Below are 16,965 nucleotides of genomic sequence, written 5' to 3' on the forward strand. Positions count from 1 at the left end.
GGCTTTTAGAGATACTTTTGTAACCCTTTCCAGCTTTATGCAAATCAACAATTCTTAATCTTAGATCTTCTGAGATCTCTTTTTTAGGCATTGCTTCTTGTGAATAGCAAACTCAATTTTTTGTGTGTTTTTTATAGGCAAAGGCAGCTCTAACCAACATCTCCAATCTCATCTCATTGATTGGACTCCAGGTTAGCTGACTCCTGACTCCAATTAGCTTTTGGAAAAGTCATTAGCCTAGGGGTTCACATACTTTTTCCAACCTACACTGTGAATGTTTAAATAATATATTCAGTATAGACAAGAAAAATACAATAATTTGTGTTTTATTAGTTTAAACACACTATGTCTATTGTTGTGACTTAGATGAAGATCAGATCAAATTTGATGACCAATTTATGCATAAATCCAGGAATTCCAAAGGGTTCACATACTTTTTCTTGCCACTGTATATAAAATTCATCTGATAATCTGAAACATAAAATACTTTAAAAATGGTCTAATATGATGCAAACATTTTGATCAAAGGGCCAAGACAGGGACAAGACAGGCGGGAATATTCTCCTCTGTGATATTAAAACCATTACATATCTGAACGCTTGGAGCAACCATCTCCAAAGAACATATTTGATGAAAAGAAAAGTGCCAACTGTAGCAGCCTTGGCAGAGGAGGAACAAAGCCACCAGTGTTTAACTATCAGAGTCCCCTGTGAAATCTCAATGGATATCACAGAAACCGAGCACGTTACCATCTCAATTAAATCCACGCTGCTGTTCGTATTGATTTTAAAAGCCTAATGATGACTCGTTTAAGTTTTACATTTGTATGCGTGTGTTCATGGTACTGTTTCGCAGCCTGTGGAAAAAAAAAAGTTAAACAAGAGAAAGCATGAACACGATGTGGCATCTGTTCTTTAAGTGATATATCACTCTATTCCACTTCATTTAGCATCACTCCATCAGAGTTAATTGGTTCATGAGGAGCAGTAATTAAGGGGGAATGGCCTTGTTTATTGCTGCGCTCCGTTCATTAAGGAGTGAGCCGTGTTTGCAGAGCGGGTGACATTAACACACCCTTCAGAACAGCCAAGGGTCAAGTAGCTGACTTGGCATTTGTTCCCACTACATAGCTCAGCCACAAAATTGTCTATATCGTAAAAATGTATGAAAACAAAAAATGGTCTTAACTTAAGGTTAGGCATCAGGTTAAAACAGTGTGGTTAAGGTTGCCTAGTCACTTTATCCCTACCTACAATATATGTACATACAGTGCATTTGGAAAGTATATTTTGACATTTTATTACGTTACAGCCTTATTCTAAAATGGATGAAATTCATTTTTTTCCCTCATCACACATTACCCCATAATGACCACGCAAAAACAGCTTTTTAGAAATTGTTGTAAATGTATATATATATATATATATATATATATATATATATATATATATATATATATATATATATATATATAAAATCTCATTTACATACGTATTCAGACCCTTAACTCAGTACTTTGTTGAAGCACCGTTGGCAGCGATTACAGCCTCAAGTCTTCTTGGGTATGACGCTACAAGCTTGGCACACCTGTATTTGGGGAGTTTGTCCCATTCTTCTCTGCAGATCAAATCAAGCTCTGTCAGGTTGGATGGGGAGCGTAGCTGCACAGCTATTTTCAGGTCTCTCCAGAGAGGTTAGATCGGGTTCAAGTCCGGGCTCTGGCTGAGCCACTCAAGGACATTCATAAATGCTTAGGGTCGTTGTCCTGTTGGAAGGTGAACCTTTGCTCCATTCTGAGGTCCTGAGCGAGGTGGAGCAGGTTTTCATCAAGGATCTCAGTACTTTGCTCCGTTTATATATCCCTCGATCCTGACTAGTCTTCCAGTCCCTGCCGCTGAAAAACATCCCCACAGCATGCTGCTGCCACCTCCTTGCTTCACCCTAGGGATGGTGCCAGGTTCCCACCAGATGTGACGCTTGGCATTCAGGCCAAAGAGTGCGATCTTGGTTTCATCAGACCAGAGAATCTTGTTTCTAATGGTCTGAGAGTCTTTAGGTGCCTTTTGGCAAACTCCAAGCAGGCTGTCATGTGCCTTTTACAGAGGAGCGCCTTCCGTCTGGCTACTCTACCGTAAAGGTGGAGTGCTGCAGAGATGGTTGTCCTTCTGGAAGGTTCTCCCATCTCCACAGAGGAACTCTGGCACTCTATCAGAGTGACCATCGGGTTCTTGGTCACCTCCCTGACCAAGGCCCTTCTCCCCCAATTGCTCAGTTTGGCTGGGCGACCAGCTCTAGGAAGAGTCTTGGTGGTTCCAAACTTCTTCCATTTAAGAATGATGGAGGCCACTGTGTTCTTGGGGACCTTCAATGCTGCAGACATGTTTTGGTACCCTTCCCCAGATCTGTGCCTTGACACAATCCTGTCTCGGAGCTCTACGGACAATTCCTTCCACCTCATGGTTTGTTTATTGCATTGACATGCACTGTCAACTGTGGGACCTTATATAGAAAGGTGTGCGCCTTTCCAAATCATGTCCAATCAATTGAATTTACCACAAGTGGACTCCAATCAAGTGATAAATCATCAAGTATTATCAATGGAAACAGGATGCACCTAAGCTCAATTTCGAGTCTCATAGCAAAGGGTCTGAATACTTATGTAAATAAGGTATTTCTGTTTTCTATTTTTAACACATTTGCAAACATTTCTAAAACCCTGTTTTCGCATTGTCATTATGGGGTATTGTGTGTAGATTGATGAGGAAAAACATTTATTTAATCAATTTTAGAATAAGGCTGTAACATAACAACATTTGGAAAAAGTCAAGGGGTCTGAATACTTTCCGAATGCACTGTATTTACCTCAATTACATCGTACCCCTGCACGGACTCAGTACTGCTATCCCATGTATATAACCAAGTTATCATTACACATTGTGTATTTATTCCTTGTTATTATTTTTGAAATGTATATTATTTCTCTCTACAGCTGTTGTTTACAAAGCATGTGACAAATACAATTTGATTTTGATTTGATTTCTGACTTTGTGGCTGTGACGACCCTTGGCACTGGAGGGGGTAAATGGGACTTTGCCTGCAGGTGAAGCTACTAGTGAACTGCACACATTGGGTATGGTACAGAATGTAATAAGGGGGGGGGGGGGGGGGGGGGGAGTACTACCAGTACAAAAACGTTCTGTAGTCGACCCTCAGTCAGTTTCATTGAGGAGCTGGCCTGTGCACTTGTCCATGAAAAGGTGGAGAGAATTTTGTCAATATTTCTAAAGCTGCCAAATATGCATATACTGTACCTGAAAGTCTTACCAATTATCACTATTCAAGATACATTGAAACACACATAGAGAGACAGAGAGACAGAAAGACACACCCAGAGTCTGAGTTGGTGAGAATAGAGCACCCTCTCATTTGCGTCAGTTTGAATCGGGTGTTGTATGGTGTGCTCCACTTATGGGCCGCATTCCAGGCAGACTACATCTCAGTTGCCCACCAGATCTCCCAACACCCAACTACACCATAAGATTTAGTAATCTGATACCTGTCTGCTCAGTTGATGTGGCACTTAAATACTGGTAGATGTGCACAGTGCAACTGAAAATGTATCTGCCTGGAACACCACCATGGTTTCCAACAATTACGACAGCTGAGGAGATTGACATATGACCTACCTCTCTCCTCCTGGACGCCCAGCACGTCTGTTTGACCTTCCACACCACTGCCGCCACCAGCAAAAGGGACAGGAAACAGCTGCAGGAGGACAACAGGACAACCAATCAATAAATCAATCAAACAATTAGCTAATCATCCATTATGTTATCCATTCATTCTACTATTTTACAATCAACCCTATGATGTCACAAGAAGAGTCAGGAGCCATTTTCATGGTCTACCATGTGGGGTCACCACCTGTATTTAGCGGTCACATGACCAATCTGGTAATGCTTTCTAATAACGTTCAGTAATAACCATTTATAAATAGTTCGATCACCATTTATCAATTAGTATTCCTACGTGTAAATGTTAGGAAGCGCTATATATAGACAGTTATTCACACAACTTAATGCTTTCTAAATGATTTACACAATTATTTATAAAGGTGCCCTTTTAAACCACTCTAAAGTGAGCCCTATTCATACTTTAGAAATAATTTATAAGCTCTTTAAATGGCCAGTGTAATCATCTCCTGGAATTACTTTGTCAATGGTTTAAATGGCCAGTGTAATCATCTCCTGAAATTACTTTGTCAATGGTTTAAATGGCCAGTGTAATCATCTCCTGGAATTACTTTGTCACTGGTTTAAATGGCCAGTGTAATCCTCTCCTGGATTTACTTTGTCAATGGTTTAAATGGCCAGTGTAATCATCTCCTGGAATTACTTTGTCACTGGTTTAAATGGCCAGTGTAATCCTCTCCTGGATTTACTTTGTCAATGGTTTAAATGGCCAGTGTAATCATCTCCTGGAACTACTTTGTCAATGGTTTAAATGGCCAGTGTAATCATCTCCTGGAACTACTTTGTCAATGGTTTAAATGGCCAGTGTAATCATCTCCTGGATTTACTTTGTCAATTGTTTAAATGGCCAGTGTAATCATCTCCAGGAACTACTTTGTCAATGGTTTAAATGGCCAGTGTAATCATCTCCTGGAACTACTTTGTCAATGGTTTAAATGGCCAGTGTAATCATCTCCTGGAACGACTTTGTCAATGGTTTAAATGGCCAGTGTAATCATCTCCTGGAACTACTTTGTCAATGGTTTAAATGGCCAGTCTAATCATCTCCTGGAATTACTTTGTCAATGTGTCAATGTACTTTGCAGATGATTTGGTTGCTTTTGCAACTTCTTTGACTGTTTTCATTTCTCCATGTGCCTGCATAGAGCGCTGCCTGTCTGTTTACCTTAGAGAAGATTACAGAAATGTCCGCCACAAGGCTAGCAGCACCGAACACTATGAAATAGACTAAGATTGAGTGGCTGGCTGCTGAAGTAAACCAAGTGAAATATGGTGAAATGGCATCAGTTGGACACCATCAATATCCCCAGGGAGCAAGCGCATTCCATGGAGTGGGTCAGGGAGAGTAGGAATGGCCATGCACTTCTGACAGAAAGCACTGTCACACAGAGTGACCCTAATGCCAATGACATCTGGAGGTTAGATCACACAAAGCCCGTCTTTCAACCACAGCTTTTACAAGTCCTGGAGGCCAACGCACCAAACCGCCAAGGCAGGAAGTCAATTAGAGACACTTGTGAGTTACAGTCCAAGACAATTGATATCTTTATAACTAACGCCTTCCGTGTACAGCTAGAAAGAACCGCAGAAGCAATGACCACATCGTAAAGGGCTAAAGTGTTTTAATTAGCGTGACATTTCCAAGTCAAGCGTGCTGAAAGGCTGTGAATATGCTCTCTCACCACATGTTCTGGAAAACCACTAGTACATCAACTATCAGAGGAATTAGCCTTGTTAGTTGTGTACCAAATACAGTACTTTTTAAAAATTGTTTTATTTATTAACTTTATTTAAGAAGGGAGTCTGCAGGGAGCCTGATTAAGACCAAGGTCTCTTCATCAGATGAGCCCTGCATGAACACATCAATACACAACAATTACACTATACATATCTACACATCAATTACACAGTTATGAAAACTAAGGACACTAAAGAGGCCTTTCTACTGACTCTGAAAAACACCAAAAGAAAGATGCCCAGGGTCCCTGCTTATCTGCGTGAGCGTGCCTTAGGCATGCTGCAAGGAGGCATGAGGACTGCAGATGTGGCCAGGGCAATAAATTGCTATGTCCGTACTGTGAGACACCTAAGACAGCGCTACAGGGAGACAGGACGGACAGCTGATCGTCCTCGCAGTGGCAGACCATGTGTAACAACACCTGCACAGGATTGGTACATCCGAACATCACACCTGCGGGACAAGTACAGGATGGCAACAACAACTGCCCGAGTTACACCAGGAACGCACAATCCCGCCATCAGTGCTCAGACTGTCCGCAATAGGCTGAGAGAGGCTGGACTAAGGGCTTGTAGGCCTGTTGTAAGGCAGGTCCTCACCAGACATCACCGGCAACAACGTCGCCTATGGGCACAAACCCATCATCACTGGACCAGACAGGACTGGCAAAAAGTGCTCTTCACTGACGAGTCGCGGTTTTGTCTCACCAGGGGTGATGGTCGGATTTTCGTTATCGTCGAAGGAATGAGCATTTTATACCGAGGCCTGTACACTGGAGCGGGATCGATTTGGAGGTGGAGGGTCCGTCATGGTCTGGGGCGGTGTGTCACAGCATCATCGGACTGAGCTTGTTGTCATTGCAGGCAAACTCAACGCTGTGCGTTACAGGGAAGACATTCTCCTCCCTTATGTGGTACCCTTCCTGCAGGCTCATCCTGACATGACCCTCCAGCATGACAATGGCACCAGCCATACTGCTCGTTCTGTGGGTGATTTCCTGCAAGACAGGAATGTCAGTGTTCTGCCATGGCCAGCGAAGAGCACGGATCTCAATCCCATTGAGCACGTCTGGGACCTGTTGAATCAGAGGGTAAGGGCCATTCCCCCCAGAAATGTCCGGGAACTTGCAGGTGCATTGGTGGAAGAGTGGGGTAACATCTCACAGCAAGAACTGGCAAATCTGGTGCAGTCCATGATGAGGAGATGCACTGCATTACTTAAAGCAGCTGGTGGCCACACCAGATACTGACTGTTACTTTTGATTTTGACCGCCCTTTGTTCCGGGACATATTATTCAATTTCTGTTAGTCACATGTCTGTGGAACTTATTCAGTTTATGTCTCAGTTGTTGAACCTTGTTAGGTTCACACAAATATTTACACATGTTATAAATGCAGTTGACAGTGAGAGGACGTTTTACATACACTAAGTTGACTGTGCCTTTAAACAGCTTGGAAAATTCCAGAAAACAATGTCATGGCTTTAGAAGCTTCTGATAGGCTAATTGACATAATTTGAGTCAATTGGAAGTGTACCTGTGGATGTATTTCAAGGCCTACCTTCAAACTCAGTGCCTCTTTTTGCTTGACATCATGGAAAAATCAAAAGAATTCAGCCAAGACCTCAGAAAACAAAAAATTGTATCTAGTATCTATAGCCACAGTATCTATAGTATCTATAGCCACAGTAAAACGAGTCCAATATCGACATAACCTGAAAGGCTGCTCAGCAAGGAAGAAGCCACTGTTCCAAACCCGCCATAAAAAGCCAGACTACGGTTTGCAACTGCACATTAGGACAATGATCGTACTTTTTAGAGAAATGTCCTCTGGTCTGACAAAAAAATATATATATACATATATACACACACACCAATTACACATATATAAATATATACACACACACACATCAATAACACAGTTTATGAGAAGCAAAACACAATCATAAACATACACATTCTTCAGTAAAAAAGAAAACTGTATGGTACATACTTCTAGTTTTCACTATAACCATGTGTGTGCAGGCAATATTGTGTAAACTTAGATACGGCATAAACATTTCTATGGCAGGTCTGATTAAATATGACCATACATCAAGCATAGTCTATGACCGATTTCTTCACCAATGTCTTAAAACTGTGGGAAAAGAAATAAATGATAAAGTCTCACAACCCTATGATGGCTGTAGCTCCATATTGCTGGCAGGAGTGTAACTAGGATGGTTAGGAACAGACTCTTCCTCTCCTCCAACACCGCTCATTGGCTTGGCCATATTTCAAAACACAATCAGTCCAACATTCCACATCAAATCTATTAAACTCAGCCAGCAATTAATCCCAAACGGGGCGGCTTACTGCAGTAATGGGGAGAGAAGAGGGCTAACTGTTGTTATTCTATAGGTATTAGGGGGAGGAGAGTGTCAAAGCTGATTCCACTCCCTGTCGTTGAGCATACTTTTCTTGGGGTTACACATATACATTAATGGCTTTAGCCAAGTCATCCGCAACCAATGAGATTCAAACCAATGAGTTTGAATGGATATACACAGAGTGTACAAAACATTAGGAACACCTTTGTAATATTGAGTTGCACCCCCCTTTGCCCTCATAACAGCCTCAATTCTTCGGGGAATGGACTCTACAAGGTGTCGAAATATACTTATTTAACCGGTCTCCTTCCCTTCATCTACAGTGCCTGAAGTGGATTTAACAAGTGACATAAATAAGGGATCATACAGTGGTTCCTCCTTTAAAAGTTGCAGTGTACTGCGGCGCAGCTTGCATGGTGCCGCAGAATTCTATGACACGTTATTTAAGTGTGAACCACTGGTACCACTAATGCTAATTAGTGCTGGTTTGACCACCAGAAGGCATCTTTGAGAAGCATTTGATAGCCTTCAATAATAACTGTACTAGAGAATGCGGGCACGCAAGAGACCGGGGTCCCCGACGGGAAGGAAGGAGTAGGCTGTCCTTGTTATTAAGAATTTGTTCTTAAATGACTTGCCTAGTTAAATAAAGGTTACACTAAGAGCATAACATTTCTACACCCTAACTAATACCCAAACGGAGATTCAGTGAAAATAAAAATCTCATTGATTTATCAAGACCAGTCCCCATGCTTGTCTCAGAGCAGCGCAAAACAGTGCTAAAATAGTTGTAGGCTATTGCTTCAAATCCTATTGCTTCTAACTTCAATATGCTCTTTAAATAAATAAGACCTACACCACTTTTAACAGGACATTACTCAACACTAGTGAGACTCATGTTGCCTACGGCAAAATGCCACCTCATGGGTCTCCCGGTGGCGGACGGAACGGGTATCGAACCTGCATCTGTAGCAACGCATTTTGCACTGCGGGAGCCCCCCCCCGGGCCCCATCCACAAAGTATCAAAATACAGAGAGGTGTTGGTAAAGGTATATTGTCCTGTTAATAGCCCATAATGGGCTTTTATAATACTGTACATGGTGTCCAGGTCAGGATAACCAAAACATTTCTTTATTAAAGACCATCAGAAAGAATGTTGGTACTTATTTACTTTGATCCAAAGCCAAGAATGAGTGAGTCACTCAGCTTTATGTACCGCTATATGACTGTTTCATCAACTTGATAATATATAACGTTGTTCTGGAGGTTATTTTGTTTTCAAAACAACGAAAGAGAGCGATTGTAATCTGAATAAATGGCAAAATAATATCTGTAAAGGCCAAAACAATTATTTCTGTTTTTAGAGGGAGAGAAACGCTGGGCCAATTGTGCGCCGCCCATATGTCCAAAATATAGCCCTACTAATAGCCATAATGGTGCTGTACAACGTGACTGTGTGTTGGAAAGAGTATTTTCCAGTAAGCAACAATTTCTTTACCTTCATTAGACAACTTTGTTCCAATATTTCTGTAATTCCGTAATATTTATTCCCATGGTAATTTGTTATGGATCCATAAATAAATAAACATCAGCATTGTGAAAGAGAATTTTTATCATTATTTTATTAACGAAAGCATAAAGATGTTGATGAAGAAATACATTTCTAACTTAAAACAGCAGTACAGTAACACTTCAGAGTACTTCAGCATCGAATACATTGCAGGTAGGGGGATGTTCACACCTACAGTAGCCGGGCTATAAAGAGTCTATTGTCCTGCTAATCGGGCTACAAGTGTTTGGAAACATGTTTTCAAAATGCCACCAGCTGTCCATTACTACTGTAAATAAAAACACAGCATCTTGTTTACCTTCTTTATTGTAACCACAATGTCACAAATAATTTGGATCTACCTTTCATTTACTTTCAGGTTTGGGATTAAATTGATTAATATTATGGTGTTTCTATTCCAAGGAAAACGAAAAACCCTCTGGGAGTACAGTACTGGGCTATTTAGCTAAAGAATCCAGTAATCCTGCGGACACGGGGAGACCGGGGTTCAATTCCCTGACGGGGAGGAAGGAGTAGGCTGTCCTTGTTAATAACAATTTGTTCTTAACTGACTTGCCTAGTTAAATAAAAGTCACACTAAGAGCATAACATTTCAACACCCTAACTAATACCCAAACGGAGATTCAGTGAAAATAAAAATCTCATTGATTTATCAAGACCAGTCCCCATGCTTGTCTCAGAGCAGAGGGAAAGGTTCTAAAATAGTTGTAGGCTATTGCTTCAAATCCTATTGCTTCCAACTTCAATATGCTCATTAAATAAATCAGACCTACACCACTTTTAACAGCACATTACTCAACACTAGTGAGACGCATGTCGCCTACGGTAGGCCTACAGTATATCAAAAAATATGACGTGACTCTCCAATAATTACATATAGAGGATTGGAGGATATTTATGTAATTCACTGATATTTATTCCCACAGTAATTCTTTATGGATCCATAATTAAATAAACAGCATTTTGAAAGAGTATTTTTATCATTATTTTATTAATGAAAGCATAAAGATGCCATTATTAGTTTCATTGTTTTAGATTGAAAGTGCAGACTGACACTAAGAACAGAACAGCGGGAACGTTTCCTTAGTCAGCGCCATTATTAGTGCAATGCCCCTTAAAGTGTTGCCAGTATGGCGGGGTGGGGGTCCACCCCCTCCCCCTTCCCCATGGGCTAGGTTGGTCTTCAGTGCGCGGCTCTGCAGCCCATCCCGTGCCCGCTTCCCTTGTGCCTTGAACCTCGCCTGCTTTCAGTAGATACAGCTGGAGAACTGCAAGGCAGTCCCATTGTACGCCACTCGGGAGCCATGACCAATATGACCCATATATATTGTCCTGCTAATAACAGAGTTAATAATATATCTGTGAGAATATCCAACGGTCTTTTATATAATTCTAACTGAATAATAATAGCTTTGTTTAAAAAATAACAATATTTGAGATCATTTTGTTTACAAAGAACGTAAACATTGTTACTAATTTGTAAATAAAGCCTGTTTGTTATTTAGAATGATATATTTCTGTTTTTAGAGGGAGAGAAACCAAAAACCTATAATCATCTCATGGTTCTCCCAGTCGAGGTCAGTACAGGTATTGAACCAGCATCTGTAGCAACACAGCTTGCACTGCTATGCAGTGTCTTAGACCGCTGGGCCACTCAGGCGCTGTACAAGGTGACCGTTCGGGAGTGGCCTACAGTTCTAAGAGCAAAATAATCCTAAGAAAATTAAATAATAAAAACCTTAGTGTAACAACAGTTCTTGTAAGTAATACTGAAGTCGTGCACAATTATCAGTTTCTATTTAGGTTTATGTCACCCATTCATTGTCAGTTAGAGACACAGTAGGACCCAAAAGCATAATCAGTGCTCTAACTCCCCCTTGTGCTGGTCTGGAGCAATGAAGTGGTGACGCAGGGTACCGTAAACCACAAATTACCTCTAAGTCCCGCGGCGTAAGCTCGCAACTTTTAAACGAGGAACCACTGTAGCTTTCACCTGGATTCACCTGGTTAGTTTATGTCATGGGAAGAGCTCAGTGTATGTATAATTGTGTGTGTGTGTGTGTGTGTGTGTGTGTGTGTGTGTGTGTGTGTACGGAGGGGCTGAGGTTCAGTATAGTGGATCGCATGAACATGGGGAAGGGGTTTAAAAGACATCCAATCATCACAATCACCGGAGAACATAGCAGAAAACACCAGTAGCAAACTATGTGATCAGTACCAAATCCTCAGCACACAATCCACAAATTACCAAAAGAAATAAAGCCCAATTCCATCTCTACACCTTAGGATGATTTCTAAGGGAGACCAAACAGTGAATAAGATGATCCCAATTGTTTACCTTTCTATCTGTGACACAGAGCACACGAAGCAGTGTTGTTTGTCACACTGCCAGGAGTATCCCTAAGGTCGCAGTGGCACAGTGTTGATACATTCTGAATTAATTGGGACAGCTGAAAGAGGCTTAATAGCCACTTAGCTTTGTATATTGTCTCTGTGCTGAACTTGAGCGAGAAAAGAAGCAGAGATGATTGCTAATCAGCTGAGAGAGAGGAAAAGAGTAATTGGACCAAACTGAACTGCAATGTCACCAATTCTAGTAGCATTGGGGCTGAAGAGGAGAAGCACCATAAACGCTCCTTCATTATTACAATTTTTCTTGCTCATTTAGGGAACCGCTCTGAAAAGGGTGAATGATAGAGAGCAACCACTCTTCAGATAAAAGCTGGTCAAATTAGTTTTTAGCAGTTAATCAGAGTCTCTTGAGCCTTGTTCACATTCGCAGTTTGAAGTGACTCAAACCATTTTTTTTGGTGGCATATCTGATTCGAATCCGTTCTTTTTCCTGCAGTCTGAACAGCCAAAAAGCACATGAATTTTGATATTTCAAGTAGGTGGTTTGCATTCAGATACAAGTCTGATTTCTGGCCATGCAACTTGTGTCTGAACGGTCAAATCTGATTTGTTTGCCATCAAGTGGTTTATCTTGTTACTTGCTAGCTACTCTGTTGACAGATTGACAAGAACATGTGGTCGCTAACTAGCTTGTTAATCGTTGACAAACAAATGAGTGACTGTTAAACAGCTACAGTTAAACAGCTACAGTTTAACAAATAAGTGACAGTTAAACAGCTACAGTACCTACCCAGCTAGTTGACTGCCCTGTGGCTTGTCAAAAATGTATTGTTTTGAAAGTTGGATCATCTTATCTTTTGAGACTTTAAAAGTGTTCTTACACTATGATTTTGAACATTCAAGGCAACTGGGAGACGTTCAGGCAGGCATTGTTGTCACCATAGCTTGCTACATAACTGATAAGTGATAAGAAGCACGAGCACCACCAACAATTTGCCTCCACCACTGTGCACACACCCGTAGTTACTATGACAACTAGCGTAGCCATGTCAGAAAATGACTGCTGTCTGGACACACACAAATCCGATTTGGTCACTTGTAACTTGACTCCAAGATGGCACAGCAGTCAGATGTCCGTTGTCCTCCTCTTGTCGTGTCCCGTGTATATATATATATTTACATCTGAGTTCCATCAGCCACTCCTGGGTTACAACCACCTATCCGGACCCGTTTTACTGCCGATGCGGAGCCCCATCGGGCCTTCACGACTGGACTACCGACGTTATCTGCCCGAGGGAGTTATCCAACTGGCCCCTCCGTCGCGACGTAACCTGAACGCCCATCTGCGGCCCGCTAACCGTTAGCTGTCTTATCGGCTGCTATCTTAATAGGTCTATCGGACAATTTTCTTGGGCCACTATAACTATAACTATTTTGCCAATTGGACTGGTCCCCTCTACCACACGAAACCCCACTAATCTACGCACGAGATGGCTAAAAACAGACCTTCCTCCATCTTCTGCCAGCTTGCTACCTATGGCCTGGCTAGCTGTCCGAATCTCACTTGGACATTTATGATCACTCGGCTAAGCATGCCTCTCCTTAATGTCAATATGCCTTGTCCATAGCTGTTCTGGTTAGTGTTTATTAGCTTATTTCACTGTAGAGCCTCTAGCCCTGCTCATTATACCTTATCCAACCTTTCAGTTCCACCACCCACACATGCTATGGCATCTACTGGTTTCAATTATGTTTCTAGAGACAATATCTCTCTCATCATCACTCAATGCCTAGGTTTACCTCCACTGTATTCACATCCTACCATACCTTTGTCAGTACATTATACCTTGAAGCTATCTTATCGTCCCCAGAAATCTGCTCCTTTTACTCTCTATTCCGGACGTCATAAACAACCAATTCTCATAGCTTTTAGCCGTACCCTTATCCTACTCCTCCTCTGTTCCTCTGGTGATGTAGAGGTGAATCCAGGCCCTGCAGTGCCTAGCTCCACTCCTATTCCCCAGGTGCTCTCTTTTGACGACTTCTGTAACCGTAATAGCTTTGGTTTCATGCACGTTAACATTAGAAGCCTTCTCCCTAAGTTTGTTTTATTCACTGCTTTAGCACACTCTGCCAACCCGGATGTCCTAGCCGTGTCTGAATCCTGGCTTAAGAAACTAACTGCATGCTCTTCAACCGATCGCTGCCTGCACCTGCCCGCCCGTCCAATCTACTGCAGAGATAGCCTGCAGAGTTCTGTCCTACTATCCAGGTCTGTACCCAAACAATTTGAACTTCTACTTTTAAAAATCCATCTCTCTAAAAACAAGTCTCTCACTGGTGCCGCCTGCTATAGACCACCCTCTGCCCCCAGCTGTGCTCTGGACACCATATGTGAACTGATTGCCCCCCATCTATCTTCAGAGCTCGTGCTGTTAGGTGACCTAAACTGGGACATGCTTAACACCCCGGCCATCCTACAATGGAAGCTTCATGCCCTCAATCTCACACAAATTATCAATGAACCTACCAGGTATCACCCCAAAGCCGTAAACACGCGCACCCTCATAGATATCATCCTAACCAACGTGCCCACTAAATACACCTCTGCTGTTTTCAACCAAGATCTCAGCGATCACTGCCTAATTGCCTGCATCCGTAATGGGTTAGCGGTCAAACGACCTCCACTTATCACTGTCAAATGCTCCCTGAAACACTTCAGTGAGCAAGCCTTTCTAATCAACCTGGCCCGGGTATCCTGGAAGGAAATTGACCTCATCCCGTCAGTAGAGGATGCCTGGTTATTTAAAAAAATGCCTTCCTCACCATCTTAAATAAGGATGCCCCATTCAAGAAATTTAGAACCAGGAACAGATATAGCCCTTGGTTCTCTCCAGACCTGACTGCCCTTAACCAACACAAAAACATCCTGTGGCGTTCTGCATTAACATCGAACAGTCCCCGTGATATGCAACTTTTCAGGGAAGTTAGAAACCAATATACACAGGCAGTTAGAAAAGCCAAGGCTAGCTTTTTTCAAGCAGAAATTTGCTTCCTGCAACACAAACTCAAAAAAGTTCTGGGACACTGTAACGTCCATGGAGAATAAGAACACCTCCTCCCAGCTGCCCACTGCACTGAGGATAGGAAACTCAGTCACCTCTGATAAATCCATTATAATTGAGAATTTCAATAAGCATTTTTCTACGGCTGGCCATGCTTTCCACCTGGCTACCCCTACCGCGGTCAACAGCACTGCACCCCCCACAGCTACTCGCCCAAGCCTTCCCCATTTCTACTTCTCCCAAATCCAGTCAGCTGATGTTCTGAAAGAGCTGCAAAATCTGGACCCCTACAAATCAGCCAGGCTAGACAATCTGGACCCTTTCTTTCTAAAATTATCTGCCGAAATTGTTGCAACTCCTATTACTAGCCTGTTCAACCTCTCTTTCGTGTCGTCTGATATTCCAAAAGATTGGAAAGCAGCTGCTGTCATCCCCCTCTTCAAAGGAGGGGACACTCTTGACGCAAACTGCTACAGACCTATATCTATCCTACCCTGCCTTTCTAAGGTCTTCAAAAGCCAAGTCAACAAAAAGATTACCGACCATTTCGAATCCCACCGCAACTTCTCTGCAATGCAATCTGGTTTCAGAGCTGGTCATGGGTGCACCTCAGCCACGCTCAGGTCCTAAACGATATCGTAACCGCCATCGATAAGAAACAATACTGTGCTACCGTATTCATTTACCTGGCCAAGGCTTTCGACTCTGTCAAATCACCACATCCTCATCGGCAGACTCAATAGCCTTGGTTTCTCAAATGATTGCCTCGCCTGGTTCACCAACTACTTCTCTGATAGAGTTCAATGTGTCAAATCGGAGGGCCTGTTGTCCAGGCCTCTGGTAGTCTCTATGGGGGTGCCACAGGGTTCAATTCTTGGGACAACTCTTTCTCTGTGTACATCAATGATGTCGCTCTTGCTGCTGGTGAGTCTCTGATCCACCTCTACGCAGACAACACCATTCTGTATACTTCTGGCCCTTCTTTGGACACTGTGTTAACAACCCTCCAGACGAGCTTCAATGCCATACAACTCTCCTTCCGTGGACTCCAACTGCTCTTAAATACAAGTAAAACTAACTGCATGCTCTTCAACCGATCGCTGCCTGCACCTGCCCGCCCGTCCAGCATCACTACTCTGGACGGTTCTGACTTAGAATATGTGGACAACTACAAATACCTAGGTGTCTGGTTAGACTGTAAGCTCTCCTTCCAGACTCACATCAAACATCTCCAATCCAAAGTTAAATCTAGAATTGGCTTCCTATTTCACAACAAAGCATCCTTCACTCATGCTGCCAAACATACCCTCGTTAAACTGACTTCGGCAATGTCATTTACAAAATAGCCTCCAATACCCTACTCAATAAACTGGATGCAGTCTATCACAGTGCCATCCGTTTTGTCACCAAAGCCCCATATACTACCCACCACTGCGACCTGTACGCTCTCGTTGGCTGGCCCTCGCGTCATACTCGTCGCCAAACCCCACTGGCTCCAGGTCATCTACAAGACCCTGCTAGGTAAAGTCCCCCTTATCTCCGCTCACTGGTCACTATAGCAGCACCCACCTGTAGCACACGCTCCAGCAGGTATATCTCTACGGTCACTCCCAAAGCCAATTCCTCCTTTGGCCGTCTCTCCTTCCAGTTCTCTGCTGCCAATGACTGGACAACTACAAAAATCTCTGAAACTGGAAACACTCCCTCACTAGCTTTAAGCACCAGCTGTCAGAGCAGCTCACAGATCACTGCACATAGCCCATCTATAATTTAGCCTATAACTACCTCTTCCCAAACTGTATTTATTTATTTATTTTGCTCCTTTGCACCCCATTATTTCTATTTCTACTTTGCACTTTCTTCCACTGCAAATCTACCATTCCAGTGTTTTACTTGCTATATTGTATTTACTTTGCCACCATGGCCTTTTTTGCCTTTACCTCCCTTATCTCACCTCATTTGCTCACATTTTATATAGACTTATTTTTCTACTGTATTATTGACTGTATGTTTGTTTTACTCCATGTGTAACTCTGTGTTGTTGTATGTGTCGAACTGCTTTGCTTTATCTTGGCCAGGTCGCAATTGTACATTTACATCATTTAGCAGACGCTCTTATC

At 42.5% G+C, this 16,965-nt stretch overlaps 1 protein-coding gene across 3 annotated transcripts in view; it reads right to left on the reverse strand.

Annotated features, from left to right (window-relative positions):
• LOC106577124 (attractin-like protein 1) overlaps window positions 1-16,965 on the reverse strand; it is a 350,240-nt gene that overhangs the window by 125,975 nt on the left and 207,300 nt on the right. For all 3 annotated transcript variants that reach the window (XM_014154877.3, XM_014154875.3, XM_014154874.3), the window contains one exon: window positions 3,687-3,765. In XM_014154877.3, the coding sequence (XP_014010352.1) occupies window positions 3,687-3,765 (79 nt within the window). The remainder of the gene's footprint in view (window positions 1-3,686; window positions 3,766-16,965) is intronic.

The sequence above is a fragment of the Salmo salar genome, chromosome 18, assembly GCF_965601325.2.
Source record: "Salmo salar chromosome 18, fSalSal1, whole genome shotgun sequence".
Classification (NCBI taxonomy): Eukaryota; Metazoa; Chordata; class Actinopteri; order Salmoniformes; family Salmonidae; genus Salmo; species Salmo salar.